The 15,667-nt window shown below is 39.5% G+C and overlaps 2 protein-coding genes across 2 annotated transcripts; both read left to right on the top strand.

The window, feature by feature from the left end:
• Positions 1 to 440: 440 nt before the first annotated feature.
• Positions 441 to 4,437, top strand: LOC143849853 (ubiquitin C-terminal hydrolase 22-like). The gene is made up of 3 exons (XM_077359120.1): positions 441 to 1,489; positions 2,828 to 2,946; positions 3,121 to 4,437. The coding sequence occupies exons 1-3, from the start codon at positions 726 to 728 to the stop codon at positions 3,909 to 3,911; spliced, it is 1,674 nt and encodes a 557-aa protein (XP_077215235.1). The 5' UTR covers positions 441 to 725; the 3' UTR covers positions 3,912 to 4,437.
• A 3,965-nt stretch (positions 4,438 to 8,402) lies between these two features.
• LOC143849905 (putative folate-biopterin transporter 2) lies at positions 8,403 to 13,336 on the top strand. Its single transcript, XM_077359197.1, has 5 exons — positions 8,403 to 9,179; positions 11,316 to 11,575; positions 11,799 to 11,894; positions 11,981 to 12,151; positions 12,302 to 13,336. Exons 1-5 carry the CDS (start codon positions 8,810 to 8,812, stop codon positions 12,896 to 12,898), a joined length of 1,494 nt encoding a protein of 497 aa, XP_077215312.1. The 5' UTR covers positions 8,403 to 8,809; the 3' UTR covers positions 12,899 to 13,336.
• The last annotated feature ends 2,331 nt before the right edge of the window (positions 13,337 to 15,667 follow it).

Here is a 15,667-nt window from a genome sequence, read left to right as displayed (position 1 = left end):
ACCAAGGAAGAGGAGAGAAAACATAGCAAGAACTGATGCCCTAGCAAGCAAGCCAGTCAGTACTAATTTCCTCTATGTAAATATGAAAGATCTTTCATCAATTGGCTAAGGAGAGAGCTCTGATTCTTCTGGCTATAGATCTCATTCATTGAAGATGAAGTGATGATCTGATTCAGCCGGTCGATTGCCTTGACACTACAAGATCAACGGTCTTGATTTTACATACACATCCCCATGTGGGACCCAGAAATTGGATATTACCATTGATAGCCTAGACGTTCTTCATGGAAAGTTATCTGTTGTGTTAATCAATGGTGGGCCCCACTAAATGAACGGTGCAGATGAGCACGTATACTATTCTGATAGCTCGAACACCATTGGACTTTGCTTTACCCGAACATGGTATACATTTCCTGATATAAAAATAGTCGAATGGTAAGGAAAGGAAAGTCCAAAGTTTCTACGAATAAATCACGAGTCGGTCTATACAAAGTTTACCGTACAAAATCCAACGCACGAAACGAAATTTTGCAGGGGCAAAAATCTCATCTTTGTTGCTCTGATCTTCCTCCCCTATCAATTCAACACCAGTAAGCTAGAAATAAGCACTACCCATCTCCCCCAAACACCCAAAAATCCACAAATCCAGCTTCCCCAAATCATCCCCTCTCATCTATTTTTTTAGGAATTTGTTTGGTTTGATAAATCAAGGCTCTTTTCAAATCATGTCTGGTAGAAATCCCACTTACACCAATCCAGAACCCTGCTCTCATCTTGCAAATTACCGGCAAAAACATGGCTTGAAAGGTTACAAATCCCTCCAAAAATTCCTCAAAACAACCCCAAATGGCAGAACAACCATTGGTAGGGACCAAAGACAAGTACCCATATGCAATTTTTGTTCTGGGAATCAAGGAAGATTTTATTTCTGCCTGATCTGTTCTTCTATTTCTTGTTGCCTTCTCCCTGATTCAAACCATGCCCTTTTGCATTCTCAATCAGAGAATAGCCATGAGATTTTTGTTGACATGGAAAGAGCAGAGCTTTTTTGTTGGGTCTGTTGTGATCAGGTCTATGACCCTGATTTTGATAGGGCAGTTATGTTCAAACAGATCATGGGACTTCCCAAAAATGCAAATGGGGTCAAGGTCAGCAAAGAGAATTGCAATAAGAAGAGAAAGCTGATGTTGGATCATAGAAACTCAAAAGATTTGATTTTGAAGATGGGTAGGGGATCAAGCTCATGTTTTCCTTGGGGTTTGAGGGGATTGAACAATTTGGGCAATACTTGTTTTATGAATTCTGTTCTGCAAGTACTACTTCATACGCCCCCTTTGAGGAATTACTTTCTTAGTGATCGCCATAACCGCGAGATCTGCCGAAAGAGTTCGCCTGACCAGTTGTGTTTGGCTTGCGATGTCGATGCGATCTTTTCGGCAGCTTTTTCGGGTGATCGGACGCCTTATAGCCCTGCTCGTCTTCTATACAGGTCTGGCATTGGTGTAATTCTTATGTTTTGGTGTATATTCTTGGTTTTGGATTTGATTGAGTTTTATGTTTGGACCTGCATTACTGGCAGTGATTTGATTATAAATGATTCTGCAAGAAAAGTTCTTTGTTGGGTGTGGGTGTCATTAATGCATTGTAGGATGATACTAATGACATTGTGTAGAAATGCTTTCCCGATCTCATTTTATTTATCAATTTAGATGCTATTCTCTCATGGTAATGCCACTTCTTATTTCTTCTCTCTCTCTCTCTCTCTCTCTCTCTCTCTCTCTCTCTCTTCTCTTTATTCCTTATTCTATTTACCATTGGTAATCTCAGACTGGCATGGGTAGTTTTTGTGTTCTTATTATTTCTTTTTCATGAAAAAAGAATGGTAGCATACAAACATCAAACTGTTAAAGCTCATATTCTGTTTCTGGGTTTGCTCTATCTGAACCTATAGATTGTAAACCTTCAAAAGTTAACATTTGGCCAGATATTTCCATAAAGGTTTTTTTTTTCAATTGGGCCGAAATAAGAGGCGAAATTCATTAGAGATAAGTATTTGTCACAAAAAACATTGCTCAAGATTACGTCATATTGCAGCTTTACGTAGCAAAATATGGTTCCCTCAACATGCATTTTGTTGCTTTGCTCAATGGGCCAAAATGACCATTCAGATAACACTTACGGCCTGTGATGTGCTCTATCTTTTGGAAATCCAAAGATTTGTTAGGCTTGTATTAACACTAGTAGCTTTTTCGCAGCTTTGTATTCATCGATTGTCCATTGAAATATGGCTCACATTTGAAAATAATTTCCATGAGTATCTATACATCCCCATGAAGAATTAACATGCTTCTGTAATAAATATTTAAACTCTTCTACAGTTGTTTTGAGTTTCGTCATATGGGGGCACTTGGGCTCCATAGGTTGATTTAACTGTACAGGCCCAAAGTTTTTTAGGGGAATGATATAAACCCCCTTCTCTGACAGATAAAATACCCCCTTCAACGTTATCCGTTAAGTTTTAAAGGCAAAGAAAAACGTTAAAGGGGGTGAATTTATCCTCAAGCAGTGAACCATTCTCACAGAAACCGTTAAAGAGCGGGATTTTATCCGTTTAAAAGGGGAGGGGGGAGATATCATTTCCCTTTTTTTAGTGCCTTGATTAGTCATTTTTCGAACTGAAATCCCATCTCAATTATTCTGTTCTGTTGTCTGTTTGGAGCCTTATTTTAATTGGTAATACAAGTTGTTATGTATATGTTCCCTTGAAGTAATTAGCTGAAATCCCATCTCAGTGATTGATCTTTAATATGTTTTGGTTGTTTTTCAGTTGGTGGCAGCATGCAGCAAACCTTGCATGTTACGAGCAGCAGGATGCTCATGAGTTCTTCATTTCAATGCTCGACAGGATTCATGAGAAAGAGGAGAAATCCATCCCCCAAAATAAAGGTAACTGAAATCTGAATAATGCATCCTCCATCTACATTTCGCATACCTAGTGCTATCTTAAGCTGATGAGTATTTATATATATAGTAAGTCGATAATGAAAATAGTTAGGTTTAAAGCTTTATAAATTATAAGCCTCATGAGTACCTATTTGATAAATTTGGTTTTTGATGCAGGTAATGGAGATTGTCATTGTATTGCTCATAGAGTATTCTCCGGGGTCTTGAGATCAGATGTTACATGTACAGTTTGTGGATTCACTTCCACTACTTATGACCCCTGCGTGGACATATCTCTCAACTTGGAGATGAGTAGCAGCTCATCATTAGTAACCCGAAAGTCGGCCAAAATGAGCAAAGACCAGGGAATATCTACACTTATTGGTTGCTTGGACCTCTTCACTAGACCTGAAAAATTGGGTTCTGACCAGAAACTGTACTGCCAGCATTGTCAAGTAAGGCAGGATTCGCTAAAGCAGATGTCAATCAGAAGGCTTCCATTGGTCTTATGTTTCCACATAAAGAGATTCGAGCACTCCCCGGTCAGGAAAATGTCAAAAAAGATTGACCAATATTTGCAGTTTCCTTTCTCATTAGATATGACGCCGTATCTGTCCTCTTCTATCATAAGAAATAGGTTTGGCAACAGGATTTTTGCCTTTGAAGGAGATGAGTCAGATGTGTCTACGGAATTGCCTTCGGAATTTGAGTTATATGCGGTGGTAACACATTCCGGGAAGCTTGAAGCAGGCCATTATGTGACTTATCTGCGCCTAAGAAATCAGTGGTACAGATGTGATGATCCATGGATTACCCAAGTTAGCGAAAGGGTTGTAAGAGCTGTGCAAGGATACATGATGTATTATGTACAGAAAATGCTTTATTACAAGGCAAGCGATGACTTGAATTGCCTTCCGATCTCTCCTCAAGAGAGAAATCATCCTGGTCGAAACTCTGGGTGTTGCTGAAGACTTTCTAGAAGCTTTATGAGTGATGAAATGAGATCATTCGGATACATTTCTGAAGGCAAACAACAACAAGATCTCAACCGAAGCTATTCTTTCAACAACAAGATCATTCAGGTGAATTACTGTTCATTCCTTCAAAACCAAAGCTATTCTTTTGAAAGATCTCAGGCTTCAAATCTCATACCTGCCTTATATTCTGGGTGTCCTCTTCATGAAAGACCAGCTTTCAATAGCTTGACTTGATAAAAAAGAACCAAGTGAAATACACATAACAAGAATTTCATCTCCATCCATGAACAGTTCATCTTGCTCAGTGATGAATCATAGTTTGTTTGTCTCTGCTGGTGAATTCTCTGTAATGATTCCTCAGTAGCCTTCAAATAAATTTGGTCGAAACACATGGCGATAAATGAGTTTAAAGCCGAGGTGCCCATAATGATGTAACATCCATAGCCACACAAATGGGCATTACCCAAAAACAAGTTTGGGCGTTATTATCGAAAGATCACTGCTTTATCTTTGGTGACCTCTAGGTTCGAGCTCTTCAATTCTTCTAAGCTTCCTGCTAGAATTTATGTAGCTGGGTTACCGCCTGGGTAGTCATTGCTCTCTAAATTTTATTTGCTGAGAGTAGCATTTTGCAAAACCTGCAATTTTTCCAGTGATAAACAGAAACCAATTCAAAGGTATATGATTGCTTATTTAAAATAAGCTTGGCTCTGAATCTTGTTATTTGCATAGTAGCATTTTGCCAAAAAAAAATCCTAATGATAAACATGAAACTATTCAAAGGTATCTGATTCATTTTCAAGATAATCTTGGCTCTGAGTCTTGTTACTGATAAACATGAAGCCATTCAAAGTTATATGATTCTTCCTCAAGATAATCTTGGTTCTTGAGTCTTGTGGATTCTGCATTGGTTCTGTACACAATACTTCTCAATATTTGACTGATGAAAACTTGAGCTTCCCAAATTTTGATATACTAATGATGAAGTAATAGATTGTGTTAAAGCATAAAAGATAAATAACGCCTTTCTTGCCAAGTGGGCCACACGTGCGGGGGAGTGTTAATGCATAAAAGATAAATAACGCCTTTTCTCCAACAGCATAAGCTTTTGGAGAAGTTGGTGAGTCAATAGATTGGATAGATTCAGAGAAAACTGATTTCATGCCTGCTATATCTGCTTTTTCATGTTATTTTAAGCTTATCTTATTTACAGATGGAGTAATCAACGATTCGGGCCTCATCAGATGCCACTAAAATGGGTCATTACTTAATAATTCATTTTACGCTAATCTTATTTACAAATGGTAGATTAAGGCCTCTTTTTAAGCTATTAATTGTATAATTTGAAGGAGAAAAGTGTTCCTGGGCAGCTGCGAAGGGAGCCTGCGCTTAAGTGGCTTAAAAGCCACCGATCTGTCACTTTTTGTGGACCCCGCAAGGTGGACCCGTTGTACGAACCAATGGGTGGCTTTTTAAGCCATTTAAGCGCACGGAAGCTCCCGAACAAAACTTAGCTACGGAACGTTGCGCAGGAGGTTCCTGCGCAACGCCCTAAAATAAAGAGAAAACAGCAGGTGTGGAAATATCAAACATAGGGTGTGAAAACATCAGACTATGGAATTGATATTGCCACACCCCCTGCTTTTAGTTTATTTTAATGCGTTGCGCAGGGACATTGCGTAGCCAAGTTCTGTTCGAAGCTACTGCGCAGGAACACTTTCCTCAATTTGAAGATAGAAATAAAATATAATCTTCCTTTTGTTTTTTAAATGGCAAGCATAATCATTATGATATAAGATTTTACGCAGACAAGTTCATATGCATGTTCAACTAAAATTGAGGTTAGGCGTGCATAATGTGGAAAATTATGGGTTTGTTTGGATCATTGCATCTCTATTATGGGAGCACACTAATGAACAGTCCTGATTATGAAGATGATAATTGTTTAATGAGAGCTGCTGCCAAGATTTGGCTCTTCATATCCTTTCCCTCCTTTTATTTATATTCTAGATTTGGGTCCCACATGGGGACATCGTCTGATTGGGGCCATTGATCTGGTGGACCATCATGTGGCAACCCTCGTGGTCCTGTTCCCATGCGGACTGGACATTGCCCATAAAATTAAGACCTACCAGGATCGATACTTCACAAGACCCTAAACAAAGGCATCAGCGGGCTAGGATCATCCTATCAGTGTGGGGCCAACTGTGGATCATCTGCTCCAGGTGGGTCCAATGACAATGAGCTGGATTTGTGTTTGTCGGTCAGATTAATGGACCCGCGCATGTTCACATAGCATAAGTGGGGCCCAGAAAAATTACTGGAAAAGTACCTTATGATGATGGTTGCCTACTTGGCTGACTGTACAAGTGGCACATCTACATTCTGATCAGATTCTTTTACCTCTACCAGACCCTATAAATGGCCCCACCTTGAGCGGATGATCCTAGCCCTTTAATCGTACCCTATAAACGGCAATATGGCATTGATAACACCTTGATTGGATGATCTAAGCCCTTGATTCATCAAGCCTCCTTTAGGGTTCTGCCAAGGAAGCCAAACAATTGATTTTTGTAGTCCTTTACCTTACAGGTGGTGTTCCTCAGAATGGGACCAAGACAATGTCTTTTGGGTTGCCTCATGATGTTCCACAAGATCAACGGTATTGATTCACATACACTCCTATGCCGTATTGTAGGGCCCAGAAATTTCCTTTTACCATTGAACGTGAAAGGGGATTTTTTGTGTAGTCATTCTCCATCTACCTGACTACATCCCTCCCTAAGACTATAGTTGAATATATGAGTTGACTCAGGATCGCTGTACATGTGTATTGGTCGTATTGCGTGAGTTATGATTAGGTTGATTAGAGATTTATCCACACCCAGATAGAGAGTCTACAAGCCTAGATGTCTGACTTTTGTGTTAGTCTAAATGAAGGCAAGAACTAAGGAATTAGTAGCATACATGGTAATAAAGTTGGAATGAAGATAGACTTCTCTAGGTTTTAGGCCAGGGTGATTTGGTGGGCAAGGAATTGGTAAGCAGGTAATTTTATATCAATGTGATGACTATTGGTTTTGGTGATTTAAAATTACTCCTCTTTTGGGCATTCTTCTCGAGTTTAGGAGTAGTCTGGGTAAGGCAAAATAGAGCTTTTAGGTTAAGTGTGCTCTGAGTATAAGAAATGTTTATCTCTTAATTGAGTTAGTCATGAGAGCTACTGATATTTGCTTCACCTCCACATCCAAAGAGGGCCTAAATGTTGAACTCACCTTGTCTTTTTCCTTCTATTAAAATCGACAAGACAAGGCGAATTCGTCTCATTATCAAAACATGGTAGTGCAAATATCACAATCCTTTTGTGAGCATGTGTGGCTGTTCTCTTCTGCAAAATTGAGCCGTGAAATGGATTTCTGCCAAATTGCCTAGCAAAACCTCCTCAGACAACTCTCTCTTTAATACTTTGTACCCTAAAAAATATTTCCAAATCACCACCATCAGACTACAGACTCCAACCCTATACTATTTATTTACACGCCGTTCCTTTACCAACAAATTTAACCCCTCTCTTTATAACGTAGCATTAGGAAGTTGAAATGAAGAGTGTGGTAGGTAGAAAGTCACTGTGGGGTGCTAACCATCGATTGGACCTTTATGTGCAATCATGACCATTGATAGACTGTCATAAGGTGATCCATATATTTATGTGCAATCATGACTGTTGATCTTGTAGACTTCATAAGGCAACCCATATAGTCACATGTCAAGCATAGTTCTCTTGTTTAAGATAACAAACTACAAAATGCTAAAAACAGTCACTTCCATGCTTTCTTCCTAAAAGACACAAATTGGGCCTCACTATTATTGCCTTGCTTATGTGGTAAGTCCGTTGATATGATCGGAAGCCATAAGTCAGGCCAAATGGTGATAAGAACAGCTCAATCAGATGATTCTAGGTCCTTGATCGATCAAGCCTCGTTTCGGATTCTTCCGAAGGAATCTTAGCCGTTGATTTTAAAAATTGCCTTTTATCATTGATTGAAAAAGTGACTTCATCAAAGATTTTAGCTTTTATTAGTGGAACCCTAAACAAGGATTTACTGATTATTAAAGAAATTAGGATCTTTTAATTAGGATATTGATCAATGGCTTAGGATTAATCGTCGTTATATGTGAGAAGAAAAACAATGACCTTGACTTGTGGTGGTAAACCAAATCAATTGAAGATCAATAGTGGATTTCCAAGATAATACAAGTTCACCGAATGGGTCCTTTGTGGTTGGAACTTGGAACAAGGAGGAAAATGATATCGGCACCCCTTTGTTTTTATAATGGCACTCTTCATTTTATTTAATTGTTTTGTACCGTGAGTCGTGACTATGTTAGCTTGCCAAGTTTGACTTTGCCGACAGCGTCCCACTTTCCAAGCAATCGAATCATCCTGTCAACATAAAACCTAGGGCACACCTAAGGAATTAACTGATCAAAAAACTTTAAAAAACCTAGGGCACGTCCCCGACTTTCAAGGAACCAATAATCTTATGCCACGTGTCGATTAGTGAAAACTGAAAAATAGGGTTTCTTCTCAAAATCTACAATAACCTCTGATGTCCTTTTTACCTGCTTTCTTGGATCTTTCTTGGAGCCTCTTTTGGGGCCAGTGATGGGTTTTTGTGGATTCAACGGAACGATCGTTGACACTCATCTTCAAAATTTGGTGCTACAGGGTTCTTGATGTTATGTGTTTTGAGGAATTTCAAATAAAACTCAGACCCATTTCAGCAGCGTCAAGTTTTATGAGGAATTCCAAGAAAATTTTCGAAACCCAATTCAGGAAAGCCTGATTGTTTATCTGGGTTGTTGCTGGTTTCTTGGATTTCTCTAAAATGAGTATGGATGTGGAAGAGAGCGTTCAGCTTAGAAATGAGGGCGTGGAGGAACTGCAACCCGCAGAGGGACTCTCGGTTTCGCGGTGGGCACCTCTGAATTGGTTTAGAATGCTTGCTAATGAGATGCATTGGACTTTTGTCTTTGGAGTGGTTGTCATTTATGGAATAAGTCAGGGGATAGGTGGGGGTCTAACTCGCGTTTCGTCTGATTATTATTGGAAGGATGTTCAGATGGTGCAGCCATCTGAAGCACAGGTCTATAATGGAATAACTTCTATTCCTTGGATTGTCAAACCTCTTTGGGGTCTTCTCACTGATGTTCTCCCTGTCGCTGGCTACCAGCGACGACCCTATCTCATTTTAGCAGGTGCTTTTAGGACATGATTTTGCTGTTAGTTCACATGGGTTTGAGATATGTTCATTCTTATTGTGTGAAATGCGTATATTATGTATCTTTTTGGTTTTTTGTAGTTGTTTATATGGTGTCTTGACTTGTGTACTGTTAATTTTGATTTAAATGAAGTTGTCTAACTTTATCGATGCTATTTCCAATGTGGTTTAGAAAGCTCCTATTTGTTCTTATGATAGTTATAGGAATGTGATACTGATTATGGTTGTCAATGTCCAAATCTTTTCAGTTAAACTTTGGACTTATTTTGTTTTCTGGTGAAATGGTTCCCTTTTGATAATACTGATTAGCGGATTGCCTACTGCTAGTACCAAAATTATGATTGTTCCTATGATTCGTGGGACTAAAGTTTATCCAACTCATGTTTCTGCAAGTATTGTTAGCTCCTTATGGTTTTTGATGTGGAAATTTGTTTTGGCTTTTCGCCAAACAAAATGTAGGATATAATGGGTGCTGGAAATGGTAATAATAAATTTGACAACTTGCATACACAAATAGGTAGTTTCATTCTTATTACCTATTGTACTTGTTCCATATGATAGTTGATATCATCTTACCATTTAAAGTTATTGCGCTTTTGAAAATGTATGTTGATTACCAAGAAACACAAGACCAGAGACACTAGCTTTGTTCCTCTAATGAGTGCATGACTGCATGCTAGATCTCTGTCATTTGCAATTTATATGCGGATATGTGAAATGATGCTTTTATGAGGTTGAGTTCTCCACTTTTAGGCCGGATAGTATCTCCCAACTTCTGATTTTGTCTTGATCTTTCTTAATCTCTCATATTGTATCTTGAGTTATAAATGAAAAGAACTATGATTTCATTATGCAAAATGAAAGGTACTAACACCTATGAATGCAATTTCTAGAAAATAGTAAAACCTGGGAAGAAGTATATAGACATCTAAAATAGAAGAAAATACAAAAAGCTAAGGTAAGAATGCCCTGGAGGGCTTACAATTAATTTTGAATACTTATAGCATACTCCCCCATAGTCAGGGTAGTAATCGCTGCTTTGTCAAATTCAAAGTGAGGTGATTTTCCTCATAGACTGTGAAAATTTCTGCAAGTTGAGGGAAGGAAATATAAGAAGAGTGATCTAAGACATGCCAATTTACTTTAGGAGGTGGTAGTTCCCTTCAACATGTTTGTGGAATTCATGTAGGCCACTATTAGATGCAGTTTGATTGGTGCTCATTGTTTCACTAAGGAGAACACCAAGAAAAGAGAGAGAGCTTGAGTCAAGTAACTTTGATTATACGGAAGATAGATCTGGCATTCGGCTTCAACTCTTGTAGCAACTGGCTGCTTCTTACTCTCTCGATGATTAGGGAAACCAAAAATTAGCAGCACCCATTAGTAGAACGATGAGTGTTAGGGCATCTAGGCTAATCCACTTCAGTATAAGTAGGAAAAGTCAGCAAGGTTGATGCTGAAATTAGAATTCCATGCTCTACTGTAACAGAGAACCCAATGAAGAACACTAAAATGGGGAGTTCATGGAGAAGGCATGAGCTGACCAGCAACATGAACTGCATAGATAATATCTGGATGCATAATCACAAAATAATAGGCCCTCCTATGAGCTGAAGAGAAGCTTTATGATGGTAGTAAAGAAATCAAACCGCCTTCAGTCTTGTGGTACTTGGCATTGATCCCTAAGGGTGTGAGTTTGTGACAACAGCTTTATCATATGTAAGCTGACCTTTACCGCATACGATCAAGAATGACGTGTTTTGAGATGTGAGTTGTGGATGTTAGAAGATTGGCAACTGGCATATGGTTGAAGAGGACACATAGTTGGAACTTCCCATGGTTTTGCTAAAGGATAACATAATTGCATTTCTTGGTTCAGTCTTTTTCTTGATCAGTTCTGTGTAAATTCTTTCCTTTATAAATGTTAACCTTTTTCCTAAGAATGTACATAATTTCCATTTAATTCTGAACTCAATTAACTTAAACATGTGCTTTGTGTCCCTGATCTAAGCTACTCACATTTTTTCTACAAAGGTGCACATACTCTTTATCCAGTGTTGGGCTGTCTAATGTATCTATTTGACGTGAGCTTTTCTTTCCTACAAAATTTCAGGCCTTCTTGGTGTGATCTCTATGCTTGTGCTATCACTACACAATAAGTTGCATATTGTGTTTGCCTTGCTGTCCCTGACAGCAGGAAGTGCTGGAGTGGCAATAGCAGATGTGACTATTGATGCCTGTGCAGCTCAAAACAGTGTAAATCACCCTTCCCTTGCCCACGACATCCAAAGCTTGTGTGGATTGAGCTCCTCCATCGGAGCACTTTTGGGATTCTCAATCAGTGGAGTACTTGTTCACCTAATGGGCTCTCAGGTATGCTGCTTGCGAATTATCTCTGACACTAATACATTTGTAAATTTGAGTTGCATAGAAATCTAACTATTAGAAAATAGCAGTGAAGAAACCTTTGCTATTAAAGTATTTCTCCAGTGCTAACATTGTCGATTTAGATTTTTTTTTTTTGGAAATTGCTTTTTGCTGGCTGTTTCTGATTGTATTTTCCCAATAGACGCTTGATGTGTTTTTTTTCTGATAGGGGGTGCTCGGCTTGCTTAGTGTTCCAGCTGCATTGGTCTTTTTGGTTGGAACAGTGCTAAACGAGCCCCATGTGCCTAACTTCACCTACAGCGAAGTAAGATTAGTTGATTATCTTTGGAGGTCTTCTCATGGGCCCTGGTATTTCTGTAGTTAAATTCTGTAACTCTGTGGTGAGATCAGGTATACCCGAAGTTGTTGGCTGCAAATCAAACCATGTGGACGACACTAAAATGCCCAGATGTGTGGGGGCCGTGTTTGTATATGTATTTTTCTCTTGCACTAAGCTGGAGTATCGATGAAGGAATGTTCTATTGGTATACAGATCCAAAAGCAGGTCCCGCTTTCTCTCAGGTTGGTTTGAATTTTTTTTTTGACTAACGGCCAGTCCCCAGAGTAAAATTAGAGAACTGATGTCACAAATTTGTTAACTTTTTGTACCTTCTAGGCTTAAAGACATCAATCTGATATTCATAGGCTCATGTATCTCTCTGTCTTGTGCAGGAGATTATCGGTTTTATGTTTTCCGTTGGCTCTGCGGGTTCCCTTCTTGGAGTACTGCTATACCAAAATGTTTTGAAGGACTATCCGGTCCGTAGCTTGCTTTTTTGGAGCCAGTTGCTCTTGGGTGTCTCAGGAATGCTGGATTTGATTTTGGTCTTGCGTTTAAACTTGAAGGTCGAAATGCCCGATTATTTCTTTGTTGTAATTGTTGCATGCGTATATCAAATGATTGCCCGCATTAAATGGTTGCCTCTTTTTGTACTCAGTGCCAAGCTTTGCCCCCCCGGCATAGAAGGCACTTTTTTTGCTTTGCTAATGTCTATTGATAATGCTGGCATACTCACATCATCATGGGGCGGTGGCCTACTACTCCATATCTTGAAGGTTACACGTACAGAATTCAAGAACCTCTGGGTGGCTATCTTGATACGCAGCATAATGAGAATCCTTCCACTCACTTTGCTATATTTGGTGCCTAGAAGTGACCAGCACTCTACCATACTTGGAACAGATGTGTTTAAGACGAAAGAGGTTCCAGAAACTCTTGAAGCTGAAAAGAATATTGAATTGGTTGCGCTTGTTGACAACACTCAATGATAGTTAAAAGTGGAAAAATTGTCTGCTACATCTGGGTTTGCTCACTGGTTTTGAACTCGTCCGATAATTTTCCCTAGAGGATGTCCAAAACCCAAATATGTTTTGGTATTTCTTTCACCTGCTGTAGAATAGCTCAGGTCTGTAATCTGATACTACTGGAGTGAAGGTGACCTTCAAAGCCAGCATTGCACCTGCTCATCCACGCACCGGTGACAAAATTGTAGATCTAGGGTCAAGAAATTCCTCAGGTGATCTCTGTCTGTTGTTTGTTCCACATATGTCTTGGCAATTCCTGTCGAATTTTCTTTTAATTCTTAAGAATTCATTCATTTCTACCCATTGGAAAACTTGGAATTTCCTGTAAAATGATTGAGTGGCTCTGTTGGACTGGTGTATTACAATTTACTATTGAGTTAATAAGAAATTCCTCTTGTCATATTTTTTCCCCTTTCATCCATTCTATTTCTCTAATTTCCCCCACATAATGGTCCAATCTCCATGGCCCAATTTATCCCCTTTCATCTACTCTATCGTGTTTGCCAAATCCCCCTCTACCACCAATCATACATTCATCCTTTAGTTAAGTAATTTGATTCCAATGAATAAAGCGCTGTAGACACCCCATTTTGACCGGACCCTAAAAGTCCCCAAAATCGAATAAGAACTTCAAAAATCGAATAAAATTCTCAAATTCCGAGTTCCAAAATATTCCGAAATTAATCTCAAAAATTCCTGAATGATTGGGCCCAAAGTGAGAAGAAGGCTTGAGTTTTTTAGCATCTTATTGTGCGTATTTCTGTGCACAAATTTCCCAGGAGGTTGTTAGTATTCTCAGGGATACCCCTGCAAAATTTCATGGCAATCGAGCGAAAAATGTAAAGAAAGACAGGCGAAGCTTGTGCAATAATCAAAACTGGGTTGTGATAGGGTATGAATTATCAAAGCTTGGTTGTGTAGAAATCACCTTCATTTTTCTATAAAAGGCAAGATATTTTTGTTTGGTAAAATGGTGATTTTCCATCTTTAGAAGGGTGATGTTGTAATTCTGATATTACTTAAGGTGTAAGCAATCTTTATTGGCCTTTGGAAGAAAATTTCCGCCCCGTTTTCTACCTGCACCACCCCTTTATAAATTAAAAGAGTAGTCGTAAATCACTGTGGGGCTGTCCAGGAAGTATAAAGGGGGGAAATTTTATCATTTTCCCTTTATAAGCATCGATTAGGGCTCGAAGGGGAGGAGGCCTCATTTTCGCAAGAAAAATTGAGAGAGAGAAAGAGAGAGAGAGAGCAGAGGAGAGAAAAAAATCCTTCTCCGACAACCTTGCCGGATTCCGGCCGAGCCTCCACCACCTCCCTCATCTCTTCTGCTCCACCCATCTTCCACTACCTCCACCTTCTTCTTCTACCCCTCTTCCCTTCTCTCAAGATCCTAAAATCATCTTCTATCAAAATCCATTTCAAAACCCAAACCATTTTCTCGGCCATCCACCTCCAAATCCACCGATCCCTCCCCCATCTAGCTTCTTCATTTTTTATTTTTTAATTTCTCTCTCTAACATACATAGAGAGAGGAGCAGAGAGAAGAAAATCCTTCGTCTCCGGTGAGTTGTGCCGGAATCCGGCACCCATTCCATCTTCTCCGGCCAACCCGAACCATCTCCGACCCCATCTCCGGCCGTGCCTCCACCTTCCTCTTCATTTTCGCCCCAACCACCTACATCCACCATTTTTTCTTTTTCTTTATCACTCAAACCCATTAACCCAAACCCTCCTCCATTTTTCTGCCATTCCCACCGTTACCACTACCACCACTAATTTCTCAACCTCCACTACCAAACCCGTACCCTATCAGCCACCCAAATCACTTCCTCAAACCCATCAACCACCACCACCTTCCTAGCAGCCACCTCTGCAAATCTGGCCGGCCATACCCTTTCCACCATTTTCTCCATTATTACCCCCAAACCCACCATCAAAACCCCATTCCTTACCTCCTCTGTCACCAAACCCATCCCTCATCATCTTCTTTTTCTTTTTTCTTTTTTCTTTCTTCTTTCTTTTTTAAAAAAATAGAAAAGCTAAAACAGAGAGGGGGTTCTCATTTTTTGTTCGAAAAATCAGAGAAGGTGAGAGAGAGAGGAAAGCAGAAAAGTGCAAACCCTAATTTAGCCTCTTCATCTTCTCCGGCCGAGCTCTGGCCGATCATTTGCCACCTCCGACTCGCTCCATTGTCATCATTTTCCTCCTCTGTTACTTCATTCAAACCTTAATCTCCCCCATATCCACCCCCTTTCTTCTTCCTACCACTAGATCCTAAATATATAGAGAAATATATAGAGAAAGAGAAAGGGATTCCAGATATTTTCTCAAGTTATTTCGCCGGATTCCGGGCATCGATTTCATTGAGCCATTAATTCCGGCAGCGTCATCTTCTCTGGCATGCATTTTCGTCGATCCGGCTAACCCTCTCTTGGATCGAGACATTTGTTACCCAAATTGAGCAATCACTCAGCCTCTTCATCTGTTCTGGTAATTTGACCGGAATCCTACAATTTCAGCAAAGGGAAAGGAAGGTAATCCTTAGCTTCTTCTTAGCATTTGTTGTTTCCATGACCAAATTGTGTTGGCTGTGTGTTATGTTTACTGATTGTTGAGTTAAGTATACCTTGTTTTTTTTATAAAGGGTAGAATAGAGATGATGGGGTTTGCTCTTTAAAATCTTATGGCTTGGTTTCTCTTTGACAATGGCATGAATAATTTCAATGGATA

Source organism: Tasmannia lanceolata, unplaced genomic scaffold (assembly GCF_043159265.1).
Source record: "Tasmannia lanceolata isolate RefF3 unplaced genomic scaffold, GAP_Taslan_0.1 ptg000018l, whole genome shotgun sequence".
In the NCBI taxonomy this organism is placed as follows: domain Eukaryota; kingdom Viridiplantae; phylum Streptophyta; class Magnoliopsida; order Canellales; family Winteraceae; genus Tasmannia; species Tasmannia lanceolata.
This window is presented reverse-complemented; position numbering and strand designations above follow the sequence as displayed.

Bases quoted from the DNA above. Each gene is read 5' to 3' on its own strand.
- LOC143849853 (XM_077359120.1), top strand. From the start codon at position 726: ATGTCTGGTAGAAATCCCACTTACACCAATCCAGAACCCTGCTCTCAT. The intron at 1,490-2,827 runs GTCTGGCATTGG...GTTGTTTTTCAG, and splicing joins CCTGCTCGTCTTCTATACAG to TTGGTGGCAGCATGCAGCAA. The intron at 2,947-3,120 runs GTAACTGAAATC...TTTTTGATGCAG, and splicing joins ATCCATCCCCCAAAATAAAG to GTAATGGAGATTGTCATTGT.
- LOC143849905 (XM_077359197.1), top strand. From the start codon at position 8,810: ATGAGTATGGATGTGGAAGAGAGCGTTCAGCTTAGAAATGAGGGCGTG. The intron at 9,180-11,315 runs GTGCTTTTAGGA...ACAAAATTTCAG, and splicing joins ACCCTATCTCATTTTAGCAG to GCCTTCTTGGTGTGATCTCT. The intron at 12,152-12,301 runs GTTGGTTTGAAT...TGTCTTGTGCAG, and splicing joins CAGGTCCCGCTTTCTCTCAG to GAGATTATCGGTTTTATGTT.